The sequence below is a fragment of the Hydractinia symbiolongicarpus genome, chromosome 10, assembly GCF_029227915.1.
Source record: "Hydractinia symbiolongicarpus strain clone_291-10 chromosome 10, HSymV2.1, whole genome shotgun sequence".
Taxonomy (NCBI): Eukaryota; Metazoa; Cnidaria; class Hydrozoa; order Anthoathecata; family Hydractiniidae; genus Hydractinia; species Hydractinia symbiolongicarpus.
The window spans coordinates 24,479,367-24,499,516 of NC_079884.1; the positions used below are offsets into that span (position 1 = coordinate 24,479,367).

The window sequence follows — 20,150 nt, forward strand, 5'->3', positions numbered from 1 at the left end:
TAAACAAACATCCTAAAAAGAAAATCAATCGCTATCTACGGTTGTCATCTTACACCAAATAACAACACAAAAGTTGTGGTAAAATTTGAAAAAGGTTGCAGCTTGTACAATTAAATTCATCCACCATCTTTAAAATCAGGTTATGGAAAATAGTTACCAGACTGAAAATTTTATGTTGCTAACACACGTAAAGTCTTACGTGTGCAGCTCTTACAGCGGATACGAGAATGTATAAGGCCCCGCCATCACTATCATCATGACAACAAGCATGAAACAAACTTACCCCGCGAAGTATTAATATTGCTAGTTGACGTTTCGCCAATTAAAAACTCATTCTATGATCAACCATAATATGGATGCTTTACATCTCCACCATATTTAGCTTGCATTTTGTGAATCATGTCACCCGTGACAGCCTTATTGCTGTATTAAAGAGATAAAGTCAAGATTAACCTATAACATTCAGATTTTTGTCCTGAAAATCCAAATTCTAAGGATCTCCTTCACCCGTATTATCATGGAACAAGTTCAATAATGGGAATAACTTACTGAAAGCAGTGCTCGTTCTATTTAAAGTAGCTATCAATCACGTGAAATGGTGCCTGTTGGTACACGATTGTAGTACTGACTTCAAGCAACCCTTTGTTGAAAAGCGGAACTTATTAACGCGCACAAATTAATAACAATTTGTGCCCCTGAACATAACGCAAGTGACGAAATAGTTGTTGTCTGTAGTCAAAATGGAATGAAACAGTACAGAATAGGTGTAGACTGTTAAAACACTAGAATGATCAGTCTGCCAAGGGCTGTCACCAGTAGCAGCTGCGAGTGCTGTGTTGAAGAGATAAATTAAAAGATATCTTTGTTAGAAATTTTTTGTTCCTAGAATGTCCCGATAAAAGACGAGTTATTATAAGTTTAACTGCGAAAGTAAAATGCATTGAAAAATCGGGGCGTGTTTAGCGAGTGTCTTTACCACAGTTAAGGGTTAGTTTACATTATCCTTAAATAGAAGAACATTTACAAAACGGGGACTTTAGACCGATGTTATAGGCCCTACAAAATAAAGGCAACAAGTAAACAAATTTCTGAATATAAAGGCTGAAATACACTATCATTTTTCAATGATCATTTTCCAATTATCATTGAAAAATGATAGTGTATACAGGAAAAAATGTCATTTTTTACGCTCTCATTTCCAATGATCCTTAAAAATTAAAAGTTGAACATGTTCAACTTTTAATTTTTCAATGACATTTTTTTTCTATTGTTTTAAATCGAATCCATTGTTTTCGCACACGTGTTTGTTGCACGCGATGTAGTTTAGGCGTAAACATAGATAAAAACAAAGATTTGAACAAGTAATTAACGCAAGAAGCGACCAAAAATTTTATTGGAATTGGAGAAGCAAGCCCAGTTTGTGGGACGAGATGATGTTTACAAAAGTAAATGGCCATACTTTCAGTCCTTGCTATTCCTACGTGACTCCATCGTCCCAAGAAAAACAACTTCTTCGATGGTGGGTAATAATTTCAGACAAATTTTTCTTGCCATGGAACAGCACCGGTGGAGTTAAAGTACGCACAAAATTTATCCCTAATAATTCTCGCATCATTTTTGTAGTTGTTGCTTCCAGCAAAATTAATCGACTCCATTCCTCTTTGTGTTTGTGAACGCCATTCACAACTGTGGACGGAACCATTTTTCAAATTTTCAACATCAAATGACCCTGGTGGTGAATACTCTGAGGGTTTTTTCTTACAAAGAAAATTGTGAAGTGCACAACATGCTAGCGTGACTTTTTTTACATTTTCAGGTGGTAGCAACATTGGTGACAAAAAAACGCGAAATCTATTTGCTAATATCCCAAAAGCATTTTCTACTATACGGCGCGCTCTGCTTAATCGGTAGTTGAAAATTCGTTTCTCACGAGATAAGCCCCGAAACGCATAGGGTTTCATGATATATTTTTTTAGCGGAAAAGCATTATCTGCGACTATGAAATGTGGTAGTAAATATTCCCCGTTTCCTACTAACCTTTGGGGTGGAATATTGACAACGTTGTCGTGTATGGCTTTTGAAAGTATAGAATTTTGATACACCGCTCCAACACTAATCCTGCCGTTGCAACCCACATCAACGTAAATAAATTTGTAATTTGCATCGACAAGGGCGAGCAGAACAATGCTGAAAGTGCCTTTATATTTGAAATAAAACGATCCACTATTTTTTGGCTGCTTTATGACAATGTGCTTGCCATTCATAGAACCAATACAATTTGGAAAGGTCCAAAGTTCTTCATACTGCAACGCGATTTTCCGCCATTCCTCCTCTGTACATGGTGTCTAAACAAATTTATTATAGGAATTTGACTACAATGAAAATACAGCAGAAAATACATATTGAAGCACGCGATATCAGTTCCGGAAAACACTGAGTGCAAATGAACTCTACGGTCGCACTCTTGGAGAGAGTCTAAAAGCCATTCCAGACAGAATGCAAAAAGAATACCTTAAAGTTAAAATACAGGCGCTCCTTTTTCAAGCTCAGATGGGATTACTCGCCAAGGAACTCTTCAACACATGCCACACAAAGTTACCCACCCTTTTCCTGTTTTACAGAATATGTACCGACACCCAGTGAACATATATCAAAACACTTATCAGAGTCGAGAAAGTTTCTCAGATCTCAATCCAGAAAGTGAGGACTCACAAAGTGCAGGGTATTAATGTGTGACTGCTAGTTTAGTACGTTTGATAAATTACTGAACGAAATATATATTTACCTTGAGGTATTTTTCTTTTAATTGCATGTAAATAGCTTCGCAAACTTCAGGGATGAACTGTGATAAAGTACTTTTGTGAACGCGAAATAAATACTGTAATTCGGCGTAATTTATCCCACATGATAAAAACTTCAAAGTTGCGGCTACTTTGACTTTAGCAGGAATTGGGTCTCGCAAATGCGTTGTTTTTTTCTCAATGTCAACTTCTATGAGATTTAGGAGCTTAATCAAAAATATTCGGCGGCATTCTTAAAAATCGCGTATACTCTGCAATTTCCTCTACACGCAGTTCATACACGAGAGTATTGTAGATGCCAAGTTCATTTCGCCTATTTCACCCATACATTTCTTTGCTTTCTTTTCCTACGTTTGGCTCTCTTTTTTGATAAAATATACACAACAACAGCAGCTGCTTTCTTCTTCAGAGTCCATGTTGCAAAGAAAAACATGATAGTGTATTCGCGCCAAAATTTGTCATTTTTAATGTCATTGGAATGTATCATTGGAAAATGATCATTGAAAAATGATAGTGTATTTCAGCCTTTATGATTTATAAAAATTATGCTTGCAAAATAATTCAAAACTTGCTCTAGAACTAAAGTAACTGAATTTTTAGCAGATAGTGGTATTTTAAACACATTTCAATCTTTTTATGAGGTTACAGAAAATGTGAAAATTAAGGAATGAGAATATTCATTTGAATGACGTCAGCAATTACGCGCCGATACAAATAATAATTATTCTTAGAAATTTGCTTCCTTTTTGTTGCCGTTATTGGGCAGGGCCAGCAACGTTGATGAAGGTGGAATGGCCCAGCTTTAGAAGATTGGTGTCATTTTTATCAGTTATTTCCATTCGTTTCCATGTTATTTGGCCTCAAAGTTTAAAATGAAATGCAAACGACTGCGAATGGACGAGAAAATAAATTGCTTACTTTTATTGACGTCAGTCTATGCATTAACGTTGTGCGTAACATCAAAACGTCAACAAAAAAGGCACTGCTTTGTTGATATGACATTAAAGGATTAACCACTTTGTCTCTTACAGACACGCGTAGTAAACATTGAGAAAACACCGAAAACAAAACTGGAGAAAGAAATGTAAAAAAAAAATGGAAGTAGAACGAATCGTTCAAGTTTGATTATTTGGAAAGCATTTGTAGATAATAAGTCGTGGTAAAGAAAGCACTGTCTTTCCCGCATCTCTTTGACTACCAATATACATATTTTCGAAGAAATAATTTTTTGAAAAATAGTCTCTTGGTTTTATTTTTCCCATATCAAGAATTAGTTTATCGTAATTAGTCAAAAGACCTAATTAATGGTATCGGTTCTTCGTTTACGTGTTTTCTGCTTTTGGTTGTTTTTTTCAATAAAAATCTAAAGAAATTTAGATGCCATTTGCTTAAATGTTTTTAACTCCTGAAGCTGAACAGTTAATCTTTCTTGCACCCAATGATTCTGGGTAAAAGAAATTCCAATGTAGCTGCCTTAACTAAAATTTAAAGGGTAAATTCAGTTGGTAGATTCAGGATGCATGGAAAAAGGGCAATAATGAACATGTTATGACATAGAAAGGCTTTGATAAAAACATTTTTGGCCAATCCAGCCGCAAAATTTGTTAAGTTAGCAAGAGTTATTATGCTATGCAATATTTACCAACAGCATATAAAGTGTCTGGTCTATTAAATTAAAATACTCCGAATTTCTGTTAAGAGTTTCGCCGTTTTTTTACAACGGTCCATATGTTGAGTCAATTACAATCTTATATCAATCATTTTAAAGACTGACTAATATTTACATTAGTGTCGATATGAACATGTTGACACTGTGGGTTTGTAATCCTTCTGGTCAATAATTGTCTAAGCCATCATTATAACTTATTAGGTCAGATAAAACCATACTGTACGTATATAGGCATATTTCGCATAAAAAAGGTATAGTTACAAAAGTTTCCATAGACTTATATAATATACGTAACATATACATACAATACTACGGATTAATTGCAACTTTCCTTACTAAGCCAGGTGACTTGCAGAAGACAAAAGTAGTCTTATCATCGAGAACCTGTTATTTCTACGCAAAGCGTAGTTCCGCAGTGCCTGTTTGTGAGAAGGTAGCTATTTACTATTTAACGTTACAAACAAGTTTATTAACAACAAATATATCCTAATCAATATAGCTAGGTATAAATAACAAAAGTATAATGAAATTAAAAAAATGAGAATGAAATCAAAATTAAAGAAAAAGAATTCAAATTAGAAGAAAGTCGTTTTGCTCTCAAATTCAAATAAAAGTAGATTCTTCAATTTACATCGAAAGATGTTCTCTGAAGTAGATACAAAAATTGACTTCTTAATTTTGTTAAAGCTATTCCAAATGTGTGGTCCGCGGTACGAAATGGAAAATTGACTGTTTTTAGTTTTCCTAAATGGTGGATAGTATTGACCTGCAGATCTTGTTGTGTATTTGTTATGAGAAATGTGAAAGGTATTATTAAATACTTCAGGTGTGTCATTATTTTTTGCTTTGTACATGAAACAAAGCGTTTGAAAGATATTTAGTTGAAATACATTCAAGGCTTTCATTGACTGAAGTAATGGTCTGGAATGAGTCAGCCTATCTTTAAAAGTGATTATTCTTGCAGCATGTTTTTGATGAAGGTAAAGTGACTATATTTTAGGTTTATTAGTGCTACCCCAAACTATGTTAGCGTAATTAATATGAGTATGTATAAAAGAGTAATACAATTGTATTAGAGATTGTCTGTTTAGAAAGTTACGTGATTTGTAAAGGATGCCAATAGATTTTGAAACTTTTAAATTTACCATAGATATGCATTGGTGCCACTTTAAATTTTCATCAAGTATCACACCTAAGAATTTAGTGGATATCTCCCGTGAAATTTGATTCCCTTCTATTTCTAGTTTAGGTAGGGCAATAGGCAAGTCCTTTCTTCTTTGTGGTGTGTGGAATAATGTATACTTTGTTTTTTTTATATTTAGTGATAATTTACAGGGGCGGATTTAGACTTCGGCCACTTCGGCACTCGCCTAAGGAGAAATTTTGCCAATGAGAAAATCATGTGTATCTAAATGTAGAAGCTGATTTAAGCAACGCATAATTTTTATTATAAGCGTTTAATAAGATTCCTTTGCACCCAGGATCTTTATCTCCACTCAGGAGTGTTTGCCGAGGCTCGACTCTCCTTCGATGTGCTTTGCCGAAGTACTATGGTTCTTACGGTAGTCGAACTACATTTTGCCGCATTTCGCTGACTTTGTTTCTCTCGATTCCTCTGTTTTCTGCCGTAAAAACAGTCGACTTCCGAAGTGTGGACTTTTGGACTCTCTTAAACAAAAGAAAAACAAAAGAATTATGACGTCGAGAAAAATCTCGCCGAGGTGTGGTGTGGACTTTTGGACTTTCTTTAATAAGAAGTCGTCGAAATTTACGGTGAAAGAAAGATTGGTATTAGGGGATGGGTGCGTAGGAATAATTTACTCTTCTTATTGTTATTGCCACTCGGTAGCCGGTCTGTTTAATGGAAGTTTTGAATATATGATTGCGGAATAAAGTTGAGCAATGCTGCTAAGAAGAAACATTACTGGAAAACATTTATTCTCTGTGTCGCCTGTGATTGCAGAAGAAAAGCAATTTGGCAGAAAAGCAGGCTTTGACTTAACAAAAATCATAGCATCAATTTAATGACTACTAGCTACGCTTTCAGGTACATATGTTTACTTTTAAGATACACAATTGCTTTCTATTGCTGTGCTAGCAAGTGTGAACATGAAACGTTTCACTTTCAATTATTTAATGGGTGAAAGGCAAGGTTTTTCACATTTTCACTAAAGAAGTTGTCATGCTGATAGGCATGGAAAATGTTTGTGATTTTACTAACAAGACGAAAATGACTTAGGATATATACTTATTACCACCCTATGGACACAAAATGTGTAATAATGTAGTTAACGATATCAGTTTTTGAATGATTTTGTATTGTTAAAAATTTCAAGTATTTGTAGTAATTATCACATATTAGCTACAAGGTATTTTCAAGTTTGATTGAACATTTTAAAAGTGTGAGCCAGAAATGGTTACCGATAAATAAAAACAGTTTTTTTTTGCTTTAAGCTAATAGGGCTAAATATTTTTTGATTGAATGTTCTGCTAAATCAGTGTTCATTCTTTTGTTTTCGTAGGTTGTTGTATTGTAAGTTTGTTTTTAATTAGCTATTGCTGCTTGAAAATCCAAATTTTAAGTTGTGCTGCCCTTTACCTGTAAAAAATTTTTATATAACCTTGCCATTTTTTTAATTTATTGTATTTTTCTGTTGTTGTTTATGTTGTTGTTGCTATGATATAATAACACAAATCAAGCTTACTTACATATGCATTTTTGTGTTGTCGTTTTTTGAATATTTTTTTATAGGCCTCCTTTTTTATGTTATTAAATATTTTAAATAGATTAAATGTTGAAAATTTTTACCGTTTTTATACTGACTTAAAAGAATTATGTACTTAATTAGTTTCTGAGAATTTATAGCCTCAATATTAGCCAAAAGCTATTATATTCACCCATAACTTGCAAAAACGCGCTTGCAAATATTTTTGTGGATGTGGAAGAAAGAAGAAATTTTGCTGGCTGGCTAATTTTAGCCTTAATTTTTCTGAAAACATTATTTTGCTTTCATTTGAATTTTGTGATTGTTTTTTTTTCAAATAACATGTGAGAGATGGACCTGTAAAGGTCCTGCCTGCTGCATTTTGGAGTGCTGAGATAGGTAAATAAGCTGAAGCTTCTGGGTCTTTGCCCAAGACCCGACTTGGGGGGCTAAGAGCGCCCCCCTAGACCCCCAGCTGATTTAACACGCGCAATTTTTGCTACGCGAAAATTACGCGTTGACTTTGCTTCGCTTCGCAAATCCGCCTAAGGAAAAAAAAATCCTGTATCCGCCCCTGATTTATTAGCAGAGAACCAGGTCGATAATTTGTTTATCTCGGTATTTACAGTTTCATAAAGAGTATTAATACATTTATGGGAGTAAAACAAATTAGTGTCATCTGCAAACATAATAGAATTTAGGATTTCAGAACAATTGCTTAGATCATTAATATATATTAAAAATAAGAGTGGCCCAAGAATTGAACCTTGTGGAACACCACATTTAATTGTTAGCTTATTAGTTTTTTTGTCACCGCCAATATCTATGTATTGAGTTCGTTCACTCAGATAACTTTTAAACCATTTTAATGTTACCCCACTTATTCCATACGCATTTAGTTTACCTAATGATATGTTGTGATCAACGGTATCAAAAGCCTTAGATAGGTCAATAAATATACCCAAAGTAAATTTTCCATCACTAAAAGATTGATGAATGTCCTCCACAAGTTGCATTACCGCATGTTATGTGGAGTGTCTGTTTCAAAATCCAAATTGTTTCTTACAAAAGATAGAATTCTCGGTAAAGAAGTGAAAAACTCTGTTGTGCATAATTTTTTCAAGAATCTTTGAGAATACGGGTAGAATGGAAATAGGCCTGTAGTTTGACATCGTTTCTGAATTACCTGATTAAAATATTGGAATCACTTTTGCTTTTACTTTTGTTACACTTTTGTTTTAGTTCGTCAGGAAATATTCCTTGTGATATTGATGTTTTAAAAACATAAAGCACATTATTAATAACTGGAAATGAATCTATAACAACATTGTTATTAATGTCGTCATGTCCAGGAGATTTGTTTCTTTTTAAGCTTTTGAACGCATGTTGTAACTCTTCTGTTGACAAAATCGAGTTTCCCATTTGGAAATTACAGTTTGGTAAATAATTTTTATAATCTACTTTTGTTTTAATTTTTGCTGAAAGCTGTGGTCCCACATTCACAAAAAAATCGTTAAAGGCAGCACCAATTTCTCTATCACAACACAGCAGTTCACCATTTACAAACAACTTGTCAGGAAAACACTTATTGCGTTGTTGTTTTTTGCCTATAATTTCTTTTATCACAGACCATGTGTTTTCAATGTCATTTCTGTATTTTGTTAGGATTCTAGCATAGAAGTTTTTCTTAGAAAGCTTTCTTAATTTTTCAAAAAGATTTTTATATGTTTTATGTACATCTTTACTTGACCTCGATTTGAGCTGCTTTATATAGAGTTTTTGTTTAAGTTTTGAAGATTTTATTAGACCTTTAGACATCCAAGGAGAAAGGATGTTTTTATTTTTTATTGTAATTTTCTTTAGAGGAAAAAATAGTTATAGTGATGTGAGTATATTCTTAAAAATGCTTCGTTTGATTTATTGGCATCTTTAGCATTTATTACATCTGTCCAATCCGTGTTTTGTAATGTTTGAGTGAAGTCCCTTATGGTTTGGTCTTTAAATATCCTTTTGTGGATGATTGTAGATTTATCTTTTAAAGTGTTACAGTTTATAGTTTTTGTTGTAAAAAATATAGGGAAATGATCGGAAATATCTGTTTGAATGATGCCCGAAGTAGTATTTTCATTTAAAAACAATTTAGGAAAACATGGTCAATAATTGTACTGGAACTAGGTGTTACTCGTGTTGGTTTATTAATTGTCGGTATAAATCCACCAGAAAATAGAGTGTTGACAACATTTTGAACGTTAGTGTTTGTGTCGTAGGTTAAGGAATCTATGTTAAAATCACCTGTTAGGAACACGTGTTTGTTTTCACGATTCATCACATTAAGCATTTTTGTTAATATGGAATTAAATTTGATATTTCCACTAGGCGGCCTATAAATCACGCCAAGTAAACCATTTTTTTTTTCAATTTCTAAGGAAAGGATTTCATTGTCATTATCAGAAACAGAAAGATCCTCTCTAACTTTGAATGAGAAGAAATCATGCACAAACGCACATATTCCACCACCTTTTTTGCCTGTTTTGCGCTCAAAATGGATGCTTTTATAACCAGTGAGCTGGTAGTTATGATCACAACTAAAGGATTCGTTAGTTAACCATGTTTCTGTTAAGACAATTCCCTTAAATGTTTAATTTGTCTGTAAGAAAATGTCTAAAAGACTCAAAGTTTTTTTTGCATGCTTCTGATATTTAAATGGAATGCGGAAAAGCTGCCTGTCGTGATACTAAAGTCTGAGCAAATTTGTTCCATATTATAATACGGTGTATTAAGACGCTCTTTATGTTGGTTTTCAAAAAGATTTTTTTTATAAAAAAGAGATTAGACAAACAAAAAGCTGTAAAAGATACGATTAACTGTCAATTATGGCTTAAGACGATAGAAATTTTTATTTTATTTATTGGTTTTGAAGAGTCATGGTGCTGACAAATAACAAAGGCTGTTAATTCTTTTTTTACCGATTTTTTTAGTGCTGATTATCAATTCTTATCTTTCTTTAGTCCAATTTATTCTCTTAAATCAAGTTAAAATTAAAACTGAAAACAAAATTAACCCGAAAAGACATCGTTCATTTATCACTAGCATTAAAAAATATCGGTGACTGGCATTTTTAGCAAAAATGACGCATTTTCTAACAAAGAGAGCTGGACACAACTAATTAAAAAAAATGTTCATAATTCTGAATAATATAAATGTAATTGCATTTTAATGTCTAAAAATTTTTTTGACTACATTGAATTATGTAAACTGCGTCAAAAAGTTAATAATGAAAAAGTTAATAAATGCATATGAATGCAACAATCTAATGACATTTGGTGGCATCATTCCCATTAATTGACATGGTAACCGCTGCGACAGAAGAGTGTGACACAACACTGGAGCGTTACGCGCATGACAAAGGGACCTCAAGCATGCAGAGGAAGTTTAAAAAGTGATTTTCAGGTAGCATTAGACATTATCAAAGAACTTGATCTTGAAATGAAACATACCATCGCACGGAAACGAAAGAATGAAATAAAAAAGTACTGATTCTTCAGGCAGTAATGGGTTATCGTGAAGCTTGTTTTTATAATACTATCAGGCGCAAATGAAATAAGACACAAATAGATAAAAAAAATGGCGCAACTTTTATTTGAGCGCATTGTGCAGTAACGGTTCATCCAGAAATTATGTATTAAAATTCTTAACGTAAAGCAATGCTAAACAAGGGATTACATCTAAACCTTCCAATTGATTTTGAGTTGTTTCCCATTTTGTTCAGACAAATAAGATATACCAAAAATGATCTCTCATTCCCGTTAATTTCATTTCATTCGTTGTCTAAAGTAACAAGACAAAAGCAAAATAACAAAACAAAACAAACAAACAAACAAACCAGAGAACAAATAAACAGAGAGATAAAAATGTAGTATAAAAAAATCAAGTACAAATAATCAACATGGAAGTGTAAACAGATAAGGATACTTTAGCTTTATCACTTGCTTCTGATTGCTAAATACTTCACATCACGATGTTTAAGTGTTACGTTAATAAAGGATTGTCGAATCTCATTTCAAAGCAAACATCCAAGATCGAAGGCTGTGCTGAAAATACGAAACACATCCAAAATGGCTTCGCAACTTTTCTATGCGTGTATAGTGCTGTTTTTAGCACAAGCTTTCGCGAACATGGCTAATTTTGTAAGTACTTATTTTAATTAGTTTATTTTCGTGTCTCTATGTTTTGTTATTATTTTTAAATCTACTGTAAATTTTTTGATTCAATTACAACAAACAGTATTTTGTACTTTAAAAAAATCCGTAGTTATAGGTTCGCGAAAAAAAGTAGCATTTTTAATAGCCTGGAATATTTTGAGCACTCTTCGCAAATAATAGGCAACCATTTTGCTCAAAATACTGTTTTTGTGTGAAGAATTTTAATCTTTTAAATAAAACCTGCTCAAATATCTTGGCAGGCAATCGTTGATGTTGTAAAATAAATAAATAAAATTACTTCTTAAATCAACTTTATTAGATTCAAATAAAAATTGAACTGCGAATTATATTTATCTTTTTGAAAATATGTTAAATTCTTTTTATATAAATATAAAACTAGGCTTTACGCTTCCCTGAACAACATTTCCTTGTCCGCAGCAATATTTTGCAAAGTCATCTATTTTAACAGGCCCGCCTTAATTAAACGTTTTTTTAATTAATGCAATGCATTAATTAAATAATCTGTTCATTGAACCAATCATAATGTCATAATTTAAAGTCATTACATAATGTCGTAAATTTCCTGATATGAGTGTTATAATTAAAAAAGAATATTTACTCACATCTAGATATAACATTCCTAGATTCAAAAGTGTCTTACTATAAATTTTGAAACACAACTTCTAACTTCTGACTTGTTCCCTAGCTTTAAGAATATAATAAATTATTCATGTAAGAAGAAACTTTAAATTTTCGCGCTATATTTCAACAAAATACGTCTGGAATTTCATAAAAATTGATAAATAACATAACATATTGATGAAAAAGTACACTAAACTAGTCGTTAGCCCCTAAAACAATCAACGAGAATTTGTCTGTCCCGCATTGCGATTCTGTAAATCCGTATTCGCCTTCTAGCATGTAGTAATTATATTACTTGGGTGGAAGAAGGAGCGGGCGAAATAGAGCTTCATGTGACAATTGTGAACAAAAAGAAATTCACTAGCATAAAACTATTATTTAGGTAGTGTAAAAATCATTAGTTTTTTCTACGTGTATTGTTATTAAAAAAAATGTTCTATTTCATTAAAACTTCAGCGCTGTCCTTAAGAACTTATCACACTACGTGTTCTAAAATGATTGCAGCAGCGAAGCTTGTATTATATTGTCGCTTTGAACCATTAACCTTTTTAGTGTTTTATGTAGACATTAGTGGGCAAGATTTGGAACAGAAATACGTTACATTAATATGCCAGAAATATGTATATTTTTGAAAAACAAAATTCATTGTTAAAGCCTAGTACTGATTATGGGCTAAGCGCTAAGACCATTCTGTAAACATAAAAGTACCTGCTCACTTACACCTGCTTAGCTCACAGCTGAACTCATTGTCAGCTAAAAATAATGTTTTACAAATATTAGTATAATTTGTTGTCAATACAGATGTTAATTTCAATCATTCGAATAGCTTGAGTATTAATTCTTGTTTTGAACTTAATCATATAAGTCTGGAGCTTCTACAAAAGCATTTCTCATTTTTAAAAAAGACAAAAGGCAACATTCAAGGGTCAATCAGGTACATAATAAAATAGATATTGCATGACCCTTCTTGTTGTATATCAGATATATCCGCCCTCGGTAACACCGTATTTCACCTGGCTGGACATCGTGAAAAAATCCTTCAGCTTGAATGGGTAAATCTACGAAAGAGCATCTACAGCCGCTATATTATACTTATGGTGATTATTTTTATTAGAAATTTGATTATTGTGGCAATAAAATCGGATGCATCAAATTTGACACCGCTTGCACAAACAAGACCAATTGCAAAGGGATTGCGATGTATTACTATAATAGTACTGACATGAAAATGCATTTTTACCTTTCCACCAACCAAAAATGGATGGGATTTGGACAAAAAATAGGTGGAACTGTAGATAAAATGGTAGGTTATTCCATTCGTAACTGTATATTCTTGAGTTTATAAAACTTCGCAGTGTACATCCTCGAATTTTAATGTAACTTTTTTGGCTTTGAAAATTTGTGACACCTTTACTTTGAAACTAAAAAAATTGCGGCAGTTGATCGAACTTTTTTGAACATAGATATCTTTCAGGTCCATTTATAAGTAAAAAAGAAATCTTGTAATTTAAAATCGTAGAATTTAACATTTCAGGAAAGAGAATTTGTTTCCTATAATGTTCATTTAAGCGTAGGTTTTTTATATAAGCAAAATCACTTAATCTTCGGACAGCTAGCCATAAAACAACGTTTATTATGCCAGTGCTATTTTTACATTTAGAATGGAATCAAAGGTGTATATTGCTCAAACCCAAGTGCAACCACTGTGGCTTTCTTCGGAGCAACAGAAGCTGAAGCCCCACCATCCATAACAAAGACATCCTCTCAGGTTCCTTGCTTCTCTTACTTCGCGTGCTGACCTTTTCATTATCATTACATTCTAACGTTTAAAAACCTCAACTTTTTTGGTTTTGCAGGTTAAAGATGTGACTGTCGTTGACCTGACGAGTAATGGTGGTGTTACGTCTTGCTAGTAAGATATTTTTCACTCTATTAAAGTATCACCTTTTTTGTACAAATATCGAATATAGCTAGTTTATTACAGAAAAGCAAGTTCTTAAAACCAACATATTTATTGTCCCCTATAAGAACGACGTATGGCATATTTATTCTATAGCTACACCAGAAAAATGAATATAGTTGATGCAGACAGTATCATGGTTCAACACAACCTTACAAGTTCTCTGCTAAATGCAATTGCTTATGGGGACGTTGGTACAAATGGTGAGCTAGTAGTTTGATATAAACATTGCGCGATTATGTCATTTCGATAGTACCAATTCAAAGTACATTTTGAAAAGCAGTTTAAAGATTTTTTGATAGTACCAAGGAGATTTTAAACCTCCTGGATATTGCATTTCATTTTTTTTCTCATTTTATTCTCATTATATTGTATTTAGTTAAAGGGGAAGCTGTGACCAAACATACGGGTAGAACTTTTGTTCCAGCGGTTAATTGGATGCATTTCGGTAAGCTTCTAAATACAGTAAAACCTCCTTCAAGCAAACACTTAAGGGACCAGAAATTTTGTACGCTTAGGAGGTGTCCGCCTTTGGAGAGGTTTTTCTTTCTTCATTAAGAAGCGCGAAAAGAATTCTGTTTTAAAGGGGGAAATCCATTAGGCATGTCCATTTTACCCTTACCCCTCTTCGGTTAGATAATTTTGCCTGAAGAAATAAAATTTCGGTAAACAAAGACGTTTTTGGACGTATTAGGTAGTAGGGGAGAAGAACATAAATCTTGGTAAGAATGAAAGTGAATGCAATGTTAGACAGCTGGTCGAAATTTTCCTGTGTCCGCTTTATAGAGGTAAATTCTGGGGAAGTAACTGTGCAGAACCTGAAAGAAATGTCCGCTTTAGAATGTCCATTTTATGTATAGCATTTCGTGTTCCCGTAACAGGACGCGCCTTTCGCGGACACACAGACAGACGACGGCTATTATTAAAGGGATGACTTGCAACTGTTAAGTTAACCTTCTGTGATGAAATTTTTTGTAGAAGAACAGATTGCAAATTTAAGTATGAAATTAGGGCCTTGAAAATTGTACCAAATATCGAATAATATTATATTAATAATGCTGATTAATTCGTAATTACGAATCAGCATATTCTTTATAAAGTTATAGAATTAAGAATTCTGAATTAGTAGCTATTTTAATCTTATGTCTAAAGCGACATATACTCAATTTATAGAAAATTTACAAAGGATGCGGAAATTAGTAAAAATCAATGATAGCAAATGTGTGTCCTTGTTTAAAAAATGCAGAGTAAAAAATCCTTTGGCATTAATTCCACCTTCTATTCTCCCACATTCATTTATTTTCTTAAGTTAATTATAAGTATAGCAAGATTAAGATCTAAAAAACTATTTTGCATATATTATTTTTGCTAAGGAATAAACTTCGACTTTATATATAGTGAAATGAAAATATTTGTACCATGGGTGAGAATGTTAATTGAGAAACATGTCATTTTGAAAAAGCAAATTTACATATTGCAACACGTGTTTTTTTTCAGCTATACCCAAGCAAGCTACTGATGCTGCTGTTGTCACAGGTAAAATGTAAATTTATTTTTTACAAATTAGCGACAAGTATTAGACGGCATTAGAAAAGTCTAGATTGAATGGTTTCAAAACTTCTTCTTGCTTTGTTAGACTAATGCAGATGCTTTAAATTCAACTTTAAATGGAACTTTTATAAAACTGGGAACAAAGCATGTCTTTAATGTGTTGTTTTTGGGGTTTTTGCATTTTTGATCCTTGTCTTTTTTACTCATTTCAAACTGTCCAATTGTTTTACCACATGCTTTGCCATTTGAAGAAGTCTCTGTGTCGTGTATAACCCTACCTGATAAAAGAGTTACCGTAAAACACCAAATTCTTTTTAACTAATTGAAATTGAAATCGGATACGTAGTAAGCAAAATCGATTTGAACGGAGGTGGAGGGGAGCAATAATATCTACCCGGAAAGTAGAAAATTTTCCAAAAGGGACTGGGACATGTAAAAATGATACAATTTATATTTTAAAAAACCCATGGCAGCTTGCGGTAATTAATTTCTTTTCCATTTTTTTGAGGGACCAATCCTGTCTTTACACCACTGGTTGGTGCAGGTTGTGTAATGCACACAATTCGACAGAATTCGATTTCTATCCTCGGCATTTTGTTACTAGGTCGCCTTACAGGGTTGACCTAGTCTAAATCCGCGCCTGAATGTGTTAAACTAGCTCAGAAGTTTCTTTAAAAAAAAGAAGAGGAAATTGTTTTAAAAGAAGCATAAAATAAAATTCCCCTTACTTTCCTTTATTGACATTCACGCTTAAGCATTTTCGGTCTTGGCTGTACTATCCAAGACAGTTTGAAAGGATTTGATGCAACGCATTTCATTTGTTTAAAACGGCACATGGCATAAACTTTCACGGCACGAAAAACTGAATAATTAAGTTGTTTTTTTTGTTTTTTTTAGGATCATCTACTTTATTGCTATCCTTCGCATTCGTGTTAGTTGCAGCAGTCGGATTTTATTAGACAAGACATGTTATTCTGTTAAAAATTGCAGCCAAAGTAGCGATAAGGAAGTATCACAGGGGATGGATAAAACATTTATTTCTCGAATTTTTTATCTTTATACTTGATAACTGGTTTAACGGTGTTGGAAATTTTGCTGTGTTAGAATTTTTCTATGGTTTTTTACGGTTGCTTTGCGCATAAAATAGCTAGCTAGTAACGAACTCAAAGAATAAATAAGCTCAAATAATATTGGTATATTATGCGTTATGTATTTTTACTAGGATGCTGAACGTTTAAATTTTTAGGATTAAAAGCACATATGTATTGTTCTATGAAATAAGAAAACATGGAAACTTATTCTTTAAAAATCATTTAGTTGTCAATGCAGCCAAATCATGCAATCGAAAATACGATAAGAATTCCAGCTTATACATTCTGTAAAAGATTAATTATAAGAGTCTTTATTTTTTGTGACAAATGTGCTTGCATCCGTTTTATCATTTCCTTTCCATTGTCATTAGAACCTATCATTTAAATAATAATGTCATTCAAAGATTTGAAACAATGACGCCCTAACATCAAAATACCGTTTAGTATACGCTTAAAAACCATCCCAACAAGTTTAAACTTAAATAAATAAATCAATAATGGAATGAATAAACACTGGCGGGAACTTTTTTTTCCGGAAACGCGTTAATCACGCCACAATAATTTAAAATAGTCACCACGTAATAATTACGATTCACCATCTAATCACAAAATAACCACAAGATATGTCGGTATTTACGTCAATGATCACGCATGCGCAGTAGTTGGCATGCAAATATTGTAGGCTTGAATACAGTATCGGGGAGTAGTGGATAGCCCTTTTTTAAAAATTTTCTAGTGACGTTTTATTTTACTTTACAGATTAATTAACGAAAATTAAAACTGGATGCAGAAGATTGTTAATGAAACGTATAATTTCCATTTCAATGATCACGTTTTCAACACAACATTTCACCCAGCACTTTTGGGGATTTTATCGGTTTGGATGAGTAACAACAAAGTAATTCTTTCGGCTGACACATATTAAATGAATGATTTTGCCTTCGAATTAATAAATTAATTCCATTTCCTGAAACAGGAAAAGGTGCGCGGTTGCAATTTCAAATGACAGGACTTGCAATTAGACAGTCGTAAAAGATTATTATACTTGTTTACAGCAGATAAGGTTTTCGTTGTCATTGTTGGTCAATTCTTAAAAAGAAAAGTTTCCTAGCAGATTAATTTTAATTTATTGTCCCACAGTCTGAAGATTTTTTCATCACGTTGTATTGTTTGGCAAAAAAACCCACCTACGCCTAATCTCTTATTGAATAAAACGCATCCTAAATAAATAAAATTTCCCGTCCCAATGTAAAGTAAAGCCGAAAAGCCCTTAAGACGAGGTTGATAAAATCTTGAAACAATAGTTAAATCTAAATTTTTAAAATATTTGGTATTGCCTATCTCGCGTATTTGTAGCTGACGCTATGAAGCAGAGGGTGGCGGTATGAGTGGTATTGTTCCGTTAACAATATCTTCCTTTAACCATTTTGGTGATGGTGTATAGTAATGCGTTTGACTTTATTAACGTAAAACAAAGAAAAAATGTTGCTAGTGGATAGATACCTCAAGTAAAAAATACGAAAAAAAGATCGCCATGTTATTAATTTTGTACGTGCTTCTAATCAGATTTGATTTTGTTTGTTCCATTTAAATCATTTGGAAAGATAATGGACGTTGCCTTAAGCTTCTTTAAATTTCTGTAAGGCAATTAAGAAGATCATTTCTTTGGATTCAATAAAACTACAGTTTACAATACTAATAATTAATGATAATATTTATGAAATAAAACACGAATATTGATATGGTAAAGCACAACGTTCTTGTAATCGTGAAAAGTGATAATGTTGGTAATCAAGAAAACTTTAAACATTAACAAATAGGTTCTAATTTGAACTCTGGACTTATGACCTCTCAAGAATTACGCCTTTATTTTATTCGTTTTTGTCGTACGAACCCAAATTTCGCTGAAATTTATAAAACAAAGAATTCTAAAATTTAATTCGAGCTTATTTTGTAGTTTTTAGTACTTACTTTTCACTCGTTAAATCCCAAATATGCGTGAAATGAAGGCTATTCTACTCACACGAAACAATGTGTTATTTCACGTGTGTTTAAAGACGTTATCCTGTCGCCAGTTAAAATAGACATTAGGCATAATAGGTCTTAATAAACGCAGACCACATCAGGACACTATTTAGATTGGGGTCAAAGGGATGTGGAGCGGGTATCATTATCAATGTAGTTTCTATACTATTGTTGTCTAAATGTTATATGTATAAAAATACTTATCATAATAGGGAATAAATGTTTACTTCATAGTGTTGTAAAGAATTGATTTGAATTTTTTTTTTATTGAAAGGCTTTGAACATTTTTCACATATTTTCACTTTTCCTTATAAAACTCATTACCGAACATTGCTATTTAACCCTATAATACCTGGGCAGGGGGGGGATAGAGGGCACAAAGTGCCGCGGCAAATTTTTGCGAAATAAATTTAATTTTCTGGAATTTCCCGCCATTTTCAAATACAAGGTCTGTGTTTTTTATAATTTTATTTTTCAGAAAGTCAATATAAAACAGTTTTGTAGCGTTGTTTTATTCTAAAATGGTTTTATATATGCTAATAAATGCTTTTGTGTTATCAAGGATACATAACACAATGTGTATATAATGCAGATCAGAATTTTTGTATTATCAGGACCATAAAATTTTACATATATATGACGTCATTTCTGATCCCTGTGACGTCATAAAGAACTTTTTTTACCTGGAATGAGTTTGTACTAAGACATTCTATAACTGTAAAAGCTCAAATATAATAGGGTTAAGCTCTGGACCAACCTAAAATGACATAATTCCAAACGTGCAGCCAAATCAATTCGGCAGAACTCGAAATGTAGGTGTCTTAATGGTCCCTAGGAGCCGGTAGATTCAACAGGGACCATAAAAATTACTTATCGAATTACTTTCTTTATGCGTTTAAATAGGAAGAAATTAAATAATATTTATAGAAGTAATCTTGAACACATTGAACATATAGAGTTCTATGATATATGTTTTCTGATATATGTGGAAATACAGAACAATATAAAATCAAGATACCAGAGTAAATCACTTGGGTTTTGTTCATTCACTCTACATTCACTACCTCTCCGAAGAGCTGTGTTAATTCTGTTAGATACATGACTTTATTATCATGTGTTATTGTGGTGGATATAGATAGTATCGACGCTGAGTTTTGAGAAAATATAAATATTTAACTATTCAAATTATAATGCTACATGGTCGGCCCTTTTTTATGCCGACCCTAAATTACCGCGAACCTTTTTACGTCAGCCTAATTCCACCACTTATTAAATTTAATGTAACGCCACTTAGGGGCGTGTTTTACGCCGCTCAAGAAGTAAGGAAGTAAAAAATACTAAATTAAGGCTCCTGAAAATCAGATTTGTAACTTTCCTAAACAACAGCTTTAATATTTAATTACGATCTATTGTTTCTTTACCCTGATCATCAACCTCCCCATCCTCCGACTTGAATTCTGTCAAACGTTATTTCCCTTCCTGTTTCAGTATTTTTCCAAGCTAC

General features: G+C 32.8%; 3 protein-coding genes across 3 annotated transcripts; 1 reads left to right on the top strand and 2 right to left on the bottom strand.

Moving 5' to 3' along the window:
• Nucleotides 1-341: 341 nt before the first annotated feature.
• On the bottom strand, nt 342-3,234 carry LOC130612997 (uncharacterized). The gene is made up of 6 exons (XM_057434323.1): nt 3,153-3,234; nt 2,786-2,991; nt 1,539-2,345; nt 998-1,003; nt 668-729; nt 342-423 (listed from the first exon to the last, which is right to left on the bottom strand). The coding sequence occupies exons 1-6, from the start codon at nt 3,232-3,234 to the stop codon at nt 342-344; spliced, it is 1,245 nt and encodes a 414-aa protein (XP_057290306.1).
• A 1,811-nt stretch (nt 3,235-5,045) lies between these two features.
• Nucleotides 5,046-10,505, bottom strand: LOC130612998 (uncharacterized). Its single transcript, XM_057434324.1, has 10 exons — nt 10,494-10,505; nt 9,342-9,804; nt 9,119-9,207; nt 8,362-9,032; nt 7,802-8,156; nt 7,645-7,720; nt 7,369-7,460; nt 6,032-6,138; nt 5,804-5,840; nt 5,046-5,459 (listed from the first exon to the last, which is right to left on the bottom strand). Exons 1-10 carry the CDS (start codon nt 10,503-10,505, stop codon nt 5,046-5,048), a joined length of 2,316 nt encoding a protein of 771 aa, XP_057290307.1.
• A 697-nt stretch (nt 10,506-11,202) lies between these two features.
• Nucleotides 11,203-16,839, top strand: LOC130612346 (uncharacterized). The gene is made up of 8 exons (XM_057433652.1): nt 11,203-11,362; nt 13,134-13,322; nt 13,680-13,787; nt 13,876-13,931; nt 14,076-14,182; nt 14,359-14,427; nt 15,477-15,515; nt 16,428-16,839. Exons 1-8 carry the CDS (start codon nt 11,291-11,293, stop codon nt 16,487-16,489), a joined length of 702 nt encoding a protein of 233 aa, XP_057289635.1. The 5' UTR covers nt 11,203-11,290; the 3' UTR covers nt 16,490-16,839.
• Nucleotides 16,840-20,150: the final 3,311 nt, after the last annotated feature.